The 14,737-nt window shown below is 44.0% G+C and overlaps 1 protein-coding gene across 1 annotated transcript in view; it reads left to right on the forward strand.

Moving 5' to 3' along the window:
• LOC133568053 (ubiquitin-conjugating enzyme E2 R1-like) overlaps positions 1–11,321 on the forward strand; it is a 21,319-nt gene extending 9,998 nt beyond the window's left edge. The window contains exons 4-5 of the mRNA XM_061919758.1: positions 4,317–4,451; positions 9,803–11,321. Coding sequence (XP_061775742.1) covers positions 4,317–4,451; positions 9,803–10,013 — 346 coding nt within the window. The 3' untranslated portion in view covers positions 10,014–11,321. The remainder of the gene's footprint in view (positions 1–4,316; positions 4,452–9,802) is intronic.
• Positions 11,322–14,737: the final 3,416 nt, after the last annotated feature.

Consider the following 14,737-nt stretch of genomic DNA (forward strand, 5'->3'; position numbering starts at 1 on the left):
CCGCAGGGTTCTTGAGGGTTCATGGGAGTTTTTGCCCAACCAGTCTACATGTGCTTTGTGGACTTGGAGAAGGCATTCGACCCTGTCCCTCGGGAAGTCCTGTGGGGAGTGCTCAGAGAGTATAGGGTATCGGACTGTCTTATTGTGGCGGTGCGCTCCCTGTATGATCAGTGCCAGAGCTTGGTCCGCATTGCCGGCAGTAAGTCGAACACATTTCCAGTGAGGGTTGGACTCCGCCAAGGCTGTCCTTTGTCACCGATTCTGTTCATAACTTTTATGGACAGAATTTCTAGGCGCAGTCAAGGCGTTGAGGGGTTCCGGTTTGGTGACCGCAGGATTAGGTCTCTGCTTTTTGCTGATGATGTGGTCCTGATGGCTTCATCTGACCAGGATTTTCAGCTCTTACTGGATCGGTTTGCAGCCGAGTGTGAAGCGACCGGAACGAGAATCAGCACCTCCAAGTCCAAGTCCATGGTTCTCGCCCGGAAAAGGGTGGAATGCCATCTCCGGGTTGGGGAGGAGACACTGCCCCAAGTGGAGGAGTTCAAGTACCTAGGAGTCTTGTTCACGAGTGAGGGAAGAGTGGATCGTGAGATCGACAGGCGGATCGGTGCGGCGTATTCAGTAATGCGGACGTTGTACCGATCCGTTGTGGTGAAGAAGGAGCTGAGCCGGAAGGCAAAGCTCTCAATTTACCGGTCGATCTACGTTCCCATCCTCACCTATGGTCATGACCTTTGGGTCATGACCGAAAGGATAAGATCACGGGTACAAGCGGCCGAAATGAGTTTCCTCCACCGTGTGGCGGGGCTCTCCCTTAGAGATAGGGTGAGAAGCTCTGCCATCCGGGAGGAGCGCAAATAAAAGCCGCTGCTCCTTCACATGGAAAGGAGCCAGATGAGGTGGTTTGGGCATCTGGTCAGGATGCCACCCGAACGCCTCCCTAGGGAGGTGTTTAGGGCACGTCCAACCGGTAGGAGGCCACGGGGAAGACCCAGGACACGTTGGGAAGACTATGTCTCCCGGCTGGCCCGGGAACGCCTCGGGATCCCCCGGGAAGAGCTAGACGAAGCTGCTGGGGAAAGGGAAGTCTGGGTTTCCCTGCTTAGGTTGTTGCCCCCGTGACCCGACCTCGGATAAGCGGAAGAAGATGGATGGATATATGTCCCAAAACTAATAATTTGGTACCGGTACTAAAATGTATTTCGAAGGGGACCACAAGAACATTTCATTATTGGTTTTATTTGAACAAAAAATCTTGGTGTAGATGAAACATATGTTTATTATTGCAATTTAGTACTTTAAAAAAATAGTGAACATACTAGACAACTTGTCTTTTAGTAGTAAGTAAACAAACAAAGACTCCTAATTAGTCTGCAGTAACATATTGTGTCATTTGTACACCTATTATTTGTTCTACATTATGAGGGACAAACTGTAAAAAATTATTATTAATATACTTGTTCCTTTACTGTTAATATCTGCTTATTTTCTGTTTTAACATGTTCTATCTACACTTCTGTTAAAATGTAATAATCACTTATTCTTCTCCTGTTTGTCATCCTAGTTGGGTTTGCTGCTATTCAGGTGGAACCATTTTGCATTTTTGACAGAAGGTGTAGTCTTAAACATCCATCCATCCATCCAACCATTTTTCTACTGCTTGTCCCTTTTGAAGTCGCAGGTGGTGCTACCTTAAACAGTCTTAATTTATTGTTCAATAATAAGGTCTTATTTATTTATATCTTAACATTAATGTCATTGTTTTTTATAACTTACATACAAAAAAATCTTCAAACTTTTACTAAAAATGTGACTGCCTTCACCACAGGCAAGACAGAAATAATATGAAGCCTTAAATACGACAATGGAGACCCCGGACTGCTGGACAACTTAAAGGCCTACTGAAATGAGATGTTCTTATTTAAACGGGGATAGCAGGTCCATTCTATGTGTCATACTTGATCATTTTGAAATATTGCCATATTTTTGCTGAAAGGATTTAGTAGAGAACATCGACGATAAAGTTCACAACTTTTGGTCGCTAATAAAAAAGCCTTGCCTGTACCGGAAGTAGCAGACGATGTGCGCGTGACGTCACGGGTTGTGGAGCTCCTCACATCTGAACATTGTTTACAATCATGGCCACCAGCAGCGAGAGCCATTCGGACCGAGAAAGCGACGATTTCCCCATTAATTTGAGCGAGGATGAAAGATTCGTGGATGAGGAAAGTGAGAGTGAAGGACTAGAGGAAAAAAAAAGACTATACAGTGGGAGCGATTCAGATGTTATTAGACAAATTTACTACGATAATTCTGGAAAATCCCTTATCTGCTTATTGTGTTACTAGTGTTTTAGTGATATTATATGGTCGTACCTGTACAACCTGAAGGTCGGCCCCGCACCTTTCTTCAGCACCAGTCGACGGGTGGTGGCGATGCCCATCTCTGCCCTTCGCAAGGGACCCTCTTCGAAACACGATCTTTCGAAATAAACACGGCATAATACACTGTACTTTGTGTGTGTGGTCCAATCCAACCCTGTTTGCTTGACCGCTCTGTTCCATAGTAAAACTTCACCGTAGGGGTGTAACGGTACGTGTATTTGTATCGAACCGTTTCGCTACGGGGGTTTCGGTTCGGCACACGGGCGTACCGAACAAGTTCGGAAGCAGAAGTCTTCACAAGCTGCCCTGCTTTCTGCCTCTGTCTCTCCCTCATTGTCCTTTCCACACAACCATCTGATTGGTTACATACAAAGCCAATCTGCGGTGCGTATTCAGAGCGATGTAACAGCCAATCAGCAGCGCGTATTCAGACTTCAGAACGATGTAGTCAATGCATTAGCGTCGGGCAGAGATATTCGTCTAGCAGGGGAGGAGCGGACTCTACCCAAATTATACTAAACACTTCCCAGTCACAACTATTACAAACATCACTATGAGCCCGTTGACCTTCTAGAAACTTAAACTGCCGCTCAGCCAGCTCACAGTATAGGCTTGAGGTGAAGGCCAATTAGCTTTTAGCGTAACGTTAACTTATTTTTTTGTGTGTGTGTGTGAGTGCGTGTGTTTTAGGAGCAGCAAAGCCCTGTCTGTCTGTTATTTCATTGAACTCCATTGTGTTTAGGGATGAATAGTCGCTCCTATTGCAATTGTACTATTTTTCAGCTATAGTTACATGAATCATTAGTACTGTAGCAGCCTAGTTTTGAATAGCAGGGTCCCTGCTATCACATGTTGATAAAAATACAACATTTACATAATTAAAGTCAACTACAAGCTTCCCAAATGCTGTAATGAATTAAGCATGATGAGTTGACATTAAACGGTTTCAATGGAAACTGTTTAATGTTAAACTTTTTATATGTAGAAGAAAGGTTTTTTCATTTTATTTAATCAAAGCAACAACTTGAGGCAGTTTAATGTGGATTAACGTGGGCAGAATTATTATAGTGTTCCCAATGTTAAAAGGACAAAGCCATTGTTTACAAATTTGGTAAATAAATAACCAAAAAAATGTATATTTTGTTGATTTCTTACTGTACCGAAAATGAACCAAACCGTGACCCCTAAACCGAGGTACGTACCGAACCGAAATTTGTGTGCACCGTTACACCCCTACTTCACCGTCATCTTTCGGGAATGTATACAATGAAACACCGGCTGTTTGTGTTGCTAAAGGCAGCCGAAATACACCGCTTCCCACCTACAGCTTTCTTCTTTGACGTCTCCATTATTCATTGAACAAATTGCAAAAGATTCAGCAACACAAGGTCCATAGTACTGTGGAATAATGCGATGAAAAGAGACAACTTTTAGCTGTGAACGGTGCTGGAACAAAATGTCTTCTACAATGCACGACGTCACACGCACGCGTCATCATACCGCGACGTTTTAGCATTATACATTTGCGCGAAATTTAAAATAGCAATTTAGTAAACTAAAAAGGCCGTATCGGCATGTGTTGCAATGTTAAGATTTTATCATTGATATATAAACTATCAGACTGCGTGGTCGCTAGTAGTGGCTTTAAGCTGTACATCAAGCAAGAATGGGAAAGAATTCCACTTCAAAAATGTGTCTCCTCAGTTCCCACACCTTTACTGAGTGTTGTTAAAAGGAAAGGCCATGTACCACACTGGTAAAAATGCCTTTTTTGCAATGTGTTGCTGCCATTAAATTCTCAGTTAATGATTATTTGCAAAAAAAAATCGGAAAAATCTCAGTGTGAACATGAAATATCTTGTCTTTGCTGTTTATTCAATGGAATATAAGTTGAAAATGATTTGTTATATTCTCTTTTTCTGCTTTCAGAACTATTTTGCTGAGCGTAATCTCGCTGCTGAACGAGCCAAACACCTTCTCTCCTGCCAACGTGGACGCCTCCGTCATGTACCGAAAATGGAGGGACAGCAAGGGCAAAGACCGTGAATACGTGGAGATCATCAGGTAAATGACGACGTACCGTATTTCCTTGAATTGCCGCCGGGTGTATAGTATGCGCCTGCCTAGAATTACTGCCGGGTCAAACTTGTTTCGCAAAATAATTAGCGCGTGTTTAGCATTACCGCCGGCTCAGGATTAACGCCGGGTCAAACTCCATCCATCCATCCATCCATAATCTTCCGCTTATCCGAGGTCGGGTCGCGGGGGCAGCAGCCTAAGCAGGGAAGCCCAGACTTCCCTATCTCCAGCCACTTCGTCTAGCTCTTCCCGGGGGATCCCGAGGCGTTCCCAGGCCAGCCGGGAGACATAGTCTTTCCAACGTGTCCTGGGTCTTCCCCGTGGCCTCCTACCAGCTGGACGTGCCCTAAACACATCCCTAGGGAGGCGTTCGGGTGGCATCCTGACCAGATGCCCGAACCACCTCATCTGGCTCCTCTCGATGTGGAGGAGCAGCGGCTTTATGTTGAGTTCCTCCCGGATGGCAGAGCTTCTCACCCTCTCTCTAAGGGAGAGCCCCGCCACCCGGCGGAGGAAACTCATTTCGGCCGCTTGTACCCGTGATCTTATCCTTTCGGTCATGACCCAAAGCTCATGACCATAGGTGAGGATGGGAACGTAGATCGACCGGTAAATTGAGAGCTTTGCCTTCCGGCTCAGCTCCTTCTTCACCACAACGGATCGATACAACGTCCGCATTACTGAAGACGCCGCACCGATCCGCCTGTCGATCTCACGATCCACTCTTCCCCCACTCGTGAACAAGACTCCTAGGTACTTGAACTCCTCCACTTGGGGCAGGGTCTCCTCCCCAACCCGGAGATGGCACTCCACCCTTTTCCGGGCGAGAACCATGGACTCGGACTTGGAGGTGCTGATTCTCATTCCGGTCGCTTCACACTCGGCTGCGAACCGATCCAGTGAGAGCTGAAGATCCCGGCCAGATGAAGCCATCAGGACTACATCATCGGCAAAAAGCAGAGACCTAATCCCGTGGCCACCAAACCGGAACCCCTCAACGCCTTGACTGCGCCTAGAAATTCTGTCCATAAAAGTTATGAACAGAATCGGTGACAAAGGACAGCCTTGGCGGAGTCCAACCTTCACTGGAAACGTGTCCGACTTACTGCCAGCAATGCGGACCAAGCTCTGACACTGATCATACAGGGAGCGGACTGCCACAATAAGACATTCCGATACCCCATACTCTCTGAGCACTCCCCACAGGACTTCCCGAGGGACACGGTCGAATGCCTTCTCCAAGTCCACAAAGCACATGTAGACTGGTTGGGCAAACTCCCATGCACCCTCAAGAACCCTGCCGAGAGTATAGAGCTGGTCCACAGTTCCACGACCAGGACGAAAACCACACTGTTCCTCCTGAATCCGAGGTTCGACTATCCGGCGAAGCCTCCTCTCCAGTACACCTGAATAAACCTTACCGGGAAGGCTGAGGAGTGTGATCCCACGATAGTTGGAACACACCCTCCGGTCCCCCTTCTTAAAGAGAGGGACCACCACCCCGGTCTGCCAATCCAGAGGTACCGCCCCCGATGTCCACGCGATGCTGCAGAGTCTTGTCAACCAAGACAGCCCCACAGCATCCAGAGCCTTAAGGAACTCCGGGCGGATCTCATCCACCCCCGGGGCCCTGCCGCCGAGGAGCTTTTTAACTACCTCAGCGACCTCAGCCCCAGAAATAGGAGAGTCCACTACAGATTCCCCAGGCACCGCTTCCTCAAAGAAAGACGTGTTGGTGGGATTGAGGAGGTCTTCGAAGTATTCCCTCCACCGATCCACAACATCCGCAGTCGAAGTCAGCAGAACACCATCCGCACCATACACGGTGTTGATAGTGCACTGCTTCCCCTTCCTGAGGCGCCGTATGGTGGTCCAGAATCGCTTCGAAGCCGTCCGGAAGTCGTTTTCCATGGCTTCCCCGAACTCTTCCCATGTCCGAGTTTTTGCCTCCGCGACCGCTAAAGCTGCACACCGCTTGGCCCGTCGGTACCCGTCCACTGCCTCCGGAGTCCTATGAGCCAAAAGAACCCGATAGGACTCCTTCTTCAGCTTGACGGCATCCCTCACTGCTGGTGTCCACCAACGGGTTCTGGGATTACCGCCACGACAGGCACCAACAACCTTGCGGCCACAGCTCCAATCAGCCGCCTCGACAATAGAGGTTCGGAACATGGTCCACTCGGACTCAATGTCCCGCACCTCCCTCGTGACATGTTCAAAGTTCTCCCGGAGGTGTGAATTGAAACTCTCTCTGACAGGAGACTCTGCCAGACGTTCCCAGCAGACCCTCACAATGCGCTTGGGCCTGCCAGGTCTGTCCGGCATCCTCCCCCACCATCGCAGCCAACTCACCACCAGGTGGTGATCGGTAGAAAGCTCCGCCCCTCTCTTCACCCGAGTGTCCAAAACATAAGGCCGCAAATCCGATGACACAACTACAAAGTCGATCATGGAACTGCGGCCTAGGGTGTCCTGGTGCCAAGTGCACATATGGACACCCTTATGTTTGAACATGGTGTTTGTTATCGACAAACTGTGACGAGCACAAAAGTCCAATAACAAAACACCACTCGGGTTTAGATCCGGGCGACCATTCTTCCCAATCACGCCTCTCCAGGTTTCACTGTCGTTGCCAACATGAGCGTTGAAGTCTCCCAGTAGGACAAGGGAATCACCCGGAGGAGCACTTTCCAGTACTCCCTCGAGTGTACCCAAAAAGGGTGGGTATTCTGAACTGCTGTTTGGTGCGTAAGCACAAACAACAGTCAGGACCCGTCCCCCCACCCGAAGGCGAAGGGAAGCTACCCTCTCGTCCACTGGGTTGAACTCCAACGTACAGGCTTTGAGCCGGGGGGCAACCAGAATTGCCACCCCAGCCCGTCGCCTCTCACTGCCGGCAACGCCAGAGTGGAAGAGGGTCCAGTCCCTCTCGAGAGAACTGGTTCCAGAGCCCTTGCTGTGCGTCGAGGTGAGTCCAACTATATCCAGCCGGAACTTCTCTACCTCGCGCACTAGCTCAGGCTCCTTCCCCCCCAGTGAGGTGACGTTCCACGTCCCAAGAGCTAGCTTCTGTAGCCGAGGATCGGACCGCCAAGTGCCCTGCCTTCGGCTGCCGCCCAGCTCACAATGCACCCGACCTCTATGGCCCCTCCTATGAGTGGTGAGCCCATTGGAGGGATGACCCACGTTGCCTCTTCGGGCTGTGCCCGGCCGGGCCCCATGGGAACAGGCCCGACCACCAGGCGCTCGCCATCGTGCCCCAACTCCGGGCCTGGCTCCAGAGCGGGGCCCCGGTGACCCACGTCCGGGCGAGGGAAATCTGGGTTCATTTCGTTGTAATTCCATAGAAGTCTTTGAGCTGCTCTTTGTCTGATCACTCACCTAGGACCTGTTTGTCTTGGGAGACCCTACCAGGGGGCATGAAAACCCCCAGACAACATAGCTCCTAGGATCATTGGGACACGCAAACTCCTCTACCACGGTAAGGTAGCAGCTCAGAGAGGATTAACGCCGGGTCAAACTCGTTTCGCAAAATAATTAGAATATGCGAAGAATTTCCACCGGGTCAAACTCGTCACGTCACAAGTGACAGTTCACTTGTTATCATTTTCAAAATGGAGGAGGCTGATTTCAATCATTTGAAATCGCATAAAGGGAAGAAGATTAAGAGCTATTCAGTAGGATTTAAGTTATTGAATATGCTAAAAAGAACAGTAAGTAGCTATGTTTTATTAATATACCGTAGCTGCGTGTGTCAAATATGAGTCATTAAATGAATCCCGCCTCCTGGTGGTAGAGGGCGCTAGTGATCCTTCTTGCGACTCCTCGGCTGAAGAAAAAGTGACAACAAGCAGCAAGAGTGAGCAGCGTGTGTTCATTTTTTCCTCTCGCTTGCACTTTTAACATGGAGGATTACATATCTAAAATAAAACGGTTTTCTAAACCGGACTTTCAATCGAAGCAGGAGGTAATAAAGGAAGATCTCCATCGAGACAGAGAGACTTTTAAAACCGAAGAAAGATAAGGAAGACTTCTATAAACAAGTTATCGATGCTTTTGATCAGAAGGAGCTGCGCATGGACTTCATTTATAAGTAAAGGTAAAACCATAACGTTTTTTTTTATTAAATGTGCTTTTCATGATGGTATCCTTACATCACACTCAAATTTATAAGTGCAGGCCTAAATATACCACATGCCTTTAGTAAGTGCCAGAGTGAGAAGAGGTTTTTAAATAATTAGCGCATGCTTGCCTTTACCGCATGCCTTTGGTAAGTGCCAGAGTGAGAAGAGGTTTTAAAATAATAAGCGCATGCTTGCCTTTACCGCATGCCTTTGGTAAGCGCCAGAGTGAGAAGAGGTTTTAAAATAATTAGCGCATGCTTGCCTTTACCGCATGCCTTTGGTAAGTGCCAGAGTGAGAAGAGGTTTTAAAATAATTAGCGCATGCTTGCCTTTACCGCATGCCTTTGGTAAGTGCCAGAGTGAGAAGAGGTTTTAAAATAATTAGCGCATGCTTGCCTTTACCGCATGCCTTTGGTAAGCGCCAGAGTGAGAAGAGGTTTTAAAATAATTAGCGCATGCTTGCCTTTACCGCATGCCTTTGGTAAGTGCCAGAGTGAGAAGAGGTTTTTAAATAATTAGCGCATGCTTGTCTTTACCGCATGCTTTTGGTAAGTGCCAGAGTGAGAAGAAGTTTTAAAATAATAAGCGCATGCTTGTCTTTACCGCATGCTTTTGGTAAGTGCCAGAGTGAGAAGAAGTTTTAAAATAATTACCGCATGCTTGCCTTTACCGCATGCTTTTGGTAAGCGCCAGAGTGAGAAGAGGTTTTAAAATAATTACCGCATGCTTGCCTTTACCACATGCCTTTGGTAAGCGCCAGAGTGAGAAGAGGTTTTAAAATAATTAGCACATGCTTGCCTTTACCGCATGCCTTTGGTAAGTGCCGGAGTGAGAAGAGGTTTTAAAATAATTACCGCATGCCTGCCTTTACCACATGCCTTTGGTAAGTGCCAGAGTGAGAAGAGGTTTTAAAATAATTACCGCATGCCTGCCTTTACCGCATGCCTTTGGTAAACGCCAGAGTGAGAAGAGGTTTTAAAATAATTACCGCATGCTTGCCTTTACCGCATGCCTTTGGTAAGTGCCGGAGTGAGAAGAGGTTTTTAAATAATTAGCGCATGCTTGCCTTTACCGCATGCCTTTGGTAAGCACCGGAGTGAGAAGTGGTTTTAAAATAATTAGCGCCCCGGCGGCAATTCAAGGAAATCCGGTAGTCGTTATTTCAAATGAACGCAGAAAAATGTGAATTTATTGTCCCAACAATTCCTGCAGAAAACAAGTGGTGGCCACCAAAGCCGAGGCCGAGCGCGACGGCGTGAAGGTGCCCACCACGCTGGCTGAGTACTGCGTCCGCACACGCGCCCCGCCTCCCGACGAGGGCTCCGACCTCTTCTATGACTATTATTACGATGACGACGATGTGGAGGACGGCGACGGCGACTGCTGCTACGACGAAGACGACTCGGGCAACGAGGAGTCATGACGTGCCTTCTTTTTTTTTTTTTTTCTTTCCTCCCCCCCTCAGCTCGACCAATCTTTGCTGACACGCGCGATGTCCCCCTTTTTTTGCCGCCCGGGTCATCGGAAAGGGTCGGCGGTCGGCAAGTGAGAAATATTAAGACGGCTCCCGTTCGTAAACCAATGAAAATGAGCTCATTTGACCTTAGCTTGTGCGCTCTTTAAGTCTAAATTGATGGGCTGCCGATGTGGGTTTTGCACCAGCGGAGGAAAATGTCACATGTCCAGTTTTCATTTTCTCCTGGAACCAGAGGGACTAACTTCCTGTCACGTGTAATGTCAAAGGTGGCGTGGGGTTGATGCCACTTTGCACTGATGCAAACCCTTACAAACTTATTTCTTCCATTGTAACTTCCCTTTCCCGGTTGTGGGTTTTGCTTGCCAGTATTCAGTCTCAGCGACTTCCTGGTGAAGTGGACTAACACAATACACGGATCGGGACTTTCCCCAGGCGTCATAGTCTGCATGCCAGGACACCTCCAATTGTTTTGTTTTTTTTTCTTTCTTCTGTTTCGAAGCTCGTACAAAAAGAGAAGCGAACGCTCATAAGTGGCTGGGTCAATTTGTATTATCCTGAAAGTATTGCTGTGTTACTGCTGGGTGTTTTCTTGTCATTTTAATCGTGGAATTAATATTTACATTTGTCAGCACATTAAGAATGTGTCGGGATAATTCATCTGGGAGGAGGGTGTAGTGTTTGCTGATCACGGTAGTTTTTACTCAGGTTAAAAGCCTGACTAAACTTCTTTTTTTTTTTTTAAGCCCCTGAAAAGTATTTTTGTCTTTCCATTTCTGCTTCCTGCAAGCAATATTAGTCTATTTTTCTTGTGGTTAGACTCAATGCCTGCAGACTTGCTTGAGAATGTTTTTTTTTTTTTTAGGTTTGGCATCTTTAACAGCTTGTGTAGAAAAGATGTCCGAGCAATGATGTTGCAGTGTCGGTCAGAATTATAATGGAAGTCTGGACGTGGAAAAATAACAATGCCACTATATTTTTATTTTACTGTTCGTGTTGTTGCTAGGCTTACGTATTATGATATATTTTTAGTGTTTTTTTTTTTGCGTCTTATTTTTCATCGCCATCATTGATTTATTCATTCTGCTCAATTGGATTTCACACTGAATTTCTCAGGATTATTCAATTGCATTCGACTTAGTGGATCTTTCTCAGAGTTTCCCCGACTGATGCACATGTAGCTGTATGGATGGTGATCACCTGTTTATTTTTTTTGGGCTATTTAAAAATGGGGAATAAAGATTTATTGGAACAAAATGTAAGTGGAGTAAATAATTAAAATACTTGTCTTGTTTTCTCTATACCAGTGAACGCATTGACCGACTACCCAACTGGTACCAAAGGACTCGATCTTATACCAGGGGTGTCCAAACTTTTTTCACTGAGGGCCGCATGCTGAAAAATCAAAGCAAGCGGGGGCCATTTCGATGTTTTTATTTCAAAAACAAATACAATATATGTGTAAAAATATAGGCCTCCACTCAGGCTTGATCCCAGGGACCCCAAAGGATTTTGGTCAAAAAAATATTTAAAATGTGTCATTATTTTGTATTATTGTTAAAAGTATAAATCTCTAGATCAGGGGTGTCAAACTCAAATACAGAGTGGGCCAAAATTTAAAACTGAACAAAGCCGCGGGCCCAGGTTGAACAAATTAACCTTTTAATACGCACCGAAACAAGTTTTTCATTGAATATTGAACAAGCAAGGCTTATATAATTTTATAGTGACATGCAAAATTGAGTTTCAAATAATAATAATAATTTAAAAAATATCAATGGCATATCAAATCAAATTTAAATAAAAATTGGATGCCTCTATTGTATTTGCAGCCTTCTGAGGTAAATATTAACAGAGGCTAATACATTTGAAAATAAAATAACAATGAATAAATCAACCATTCAGGCCTTTTTACTGCTCAGTTGATGTCGGGGCTCAGGTGGGCGGGGTTAGGGGGGTGAGGTTTGTTGGTAGAGGGGAGGGGGTGTATATTGTAGCGGTCCGGAAGATTTAGTGCTGCAAGGGATTCTGGGTGTTTGTTCTGTTGTGTCTTTGTTTATGTCGTGTTACGGCGCGGATGTTCTCCCGAAATGTGTTGGTCATTCTTTTTTGGTGTGGGTTCACAGTGTGGCGCATATTTGTAACAGTGTTAAAGTTGTTTATATGGCCACCCTCAGTGTGACCTGTATGCTATTGATCAAGTATGCCTTGCATTTACTTACATATATTACGTGACTGGGCTGGCTCACTGTTTGTGAGGAGGAAAAACAAGACTTGATGACAGGTTGTAGGGGACGCTAAAGGCAGTGCCTTTAAGGCACACCCCCAATATTGTTGTCCGGGTGGAATTCGGAAGAATGGTTGCTCTGGGAGATTTTGGTGAGGGAAACTGAAATTCGAGAGTCTCCCGGGAAATCGATGAATGCGGTGTTACAGCGGCACCGCTGTGTAACACCGGCGGGCCAGCTGTAATGTTAATTTGATATTGCCTCAAGGGCCAAATGAAATTACACGGGGGCCCGAGTTTGACACCAATGCTCTAGATCAACATTAGGTCTATCTGTCAATATAACGTTTTTAAACAATTAAGTTGTATGCCCTTTTTGTCAAAGAATACCCTTTTTTGTTATAGAAAAAAAACACAAAAAGAGCAAAAGTTTCCCCCAATAGAATTTTAAAGTTGAATATTTGATATTATAGAATAATTGGAGCCTTAAAAATGTCAACACATAACACCATTGATTTCAATGTATTATTCTTTTAGCAATGACACACAAAAAAAATTGCACCAAAATTATTGTGGATCCAAAAGGGTCCTACTCATTAAAAAAATATATATATATTTTTTTTTTATTTTTTTTTTACTGTTTACTTTAAACACAATCATCTTGAGATCAACTTCAGATCCATCTGGTCAATTATAACTTTTATTGTTTGTTTTTTGTTCTTATTTTGCTCTTCTTTAGAAAAAAACTGTTTTTTATATGGCAAACACAAAATATGCAACATTTTCCCCAAAAAATATCTCAAAGTGGAATATTTAATGTGACATTGATTTTGATTAATTATTTTTTTTAACAAAACAGCCTACATTGCAGCTTTGTGTTATTAGAGTAAACATTGCAATATTTTCTTGTCACATTTCACCTGTTTACTCTTTTATACCACTTTTACTGTTTTTTATTTTTTAATCGTATTTTTTGAATGTGCTCAGGGCCGTTAAAAAATGACCCGCGGGCCGCACTTTGGACACCCCTGATTTATACACACGACGTCACTTCCTGATAGTTATTTTTAAATATATTTTATTTTTTATTTATTGCACTATGTACATACAAACATTCTCAATGTACATAAAAAACCGAGGCACTTTCAACAAACCTCAACAATTTCAAACATCCATCAGATTGAGCAAGTACTGACTTCCGCAAGACATGTAAAGCAAATACAAATAGAATGATAAAATAACAATACAAAATAGGATAAAATTTTAACAGACAAAAAAGGCTAATGTAAATCACTTTAAATTTTTGCAATAACAACATTTTTTTAACCATTTTCCAAGTTTGAATTGATCATTAGAAAAAAACTTCCTGCTAGTTCGTTTTCCGGCAATTGTGTTCGTCCTTATTTCAATAACAATGTTATATACCAGTGGTTCTCAAATGGGGGTACGCGTACCCTTGGGGGTACTTGAAGGTATGCCAAGGGGTACGTGAGATTATTTAAAAAATATTCTAAAATTAGAAACAATTCAAAAACTCTCTATAAACATATTTATTGAATAATACTTCAACAAAGTATGAATGTAAGTTCATAAACTGTGAAAAGAAATGCAAAAATGCAATATTCAGTGTTGACAGCTACATTTTTTCTGAACATGTTCCATACATATTGATGTTAAAGATTTCTTTTTTTGCGAAGAAATGATTAGAATGAAGTTGATGACTCCAGATGGATCTCTATTACAATCACCAAAGAGGGCACTTTAAGTTGATTACTTCTATGTGTAGAAATCTTTATTTATAATTGAATCACTTGTTTATTTTTCAACAAGTTTTTTGTTATTTTTACATCTCTTTTCCCCAAATAGTTCTAGAAAGACCACTACCAATGAGCAATATTTTGCACTGTTATACAATTTTTTAAATCAGTAACTGATGACATAGTGCTGTATTTTACTTATTTTGCTCTTTTTTTCAACCAAAAATGCTTCGCTCTGATTAGGGGGTACTTGAATGAAAAGAATGTTCACAGGGGGTACATCTCGGAAAAAAGGTTGAGAACCAGTGTTATATACAATATTACAAACATATAATCATATAATTATAATTAAGAAAACAGTATTTTATTTTGAAACCGCACAGGAACCCGAACGATTTGAATCAATTAACCTGGATAAGTTGAAAAACTTATTGGGGTGTTACCATTTAGTGGTCAATTGTACGGAATATGTACTGAACTGTGCAATCTACTAATAAAAGTATCAATCAATCAATATGCTACAAAACTACTGTCATTTAAAAACACAGTATTTTATTTTGAAACCGCACAGGAATGAATGAATGAATGAATGAATGGTTTATTTTGAGCCATGCAAACAAAACAAGAGAATGACATAAAACACAAAAGAAATATATAGATACATTATTTTTACACCTACATTGAAAACA

Source organism: Nerophis ophidion, linkage group LG14, assembly GCF_033978795.1.
Source record: "Nerophis ophidion isolate RoL-2023_Sa linkage group LG14, RoL_Noph_v1.0, whole genome shotgun sequence".
NCBI lineage: Eukaryota > Metazoa > Chordata > Actinopteri > Syngnathiformes > Syngnathidae > Nerophis > Nerophis ophidion.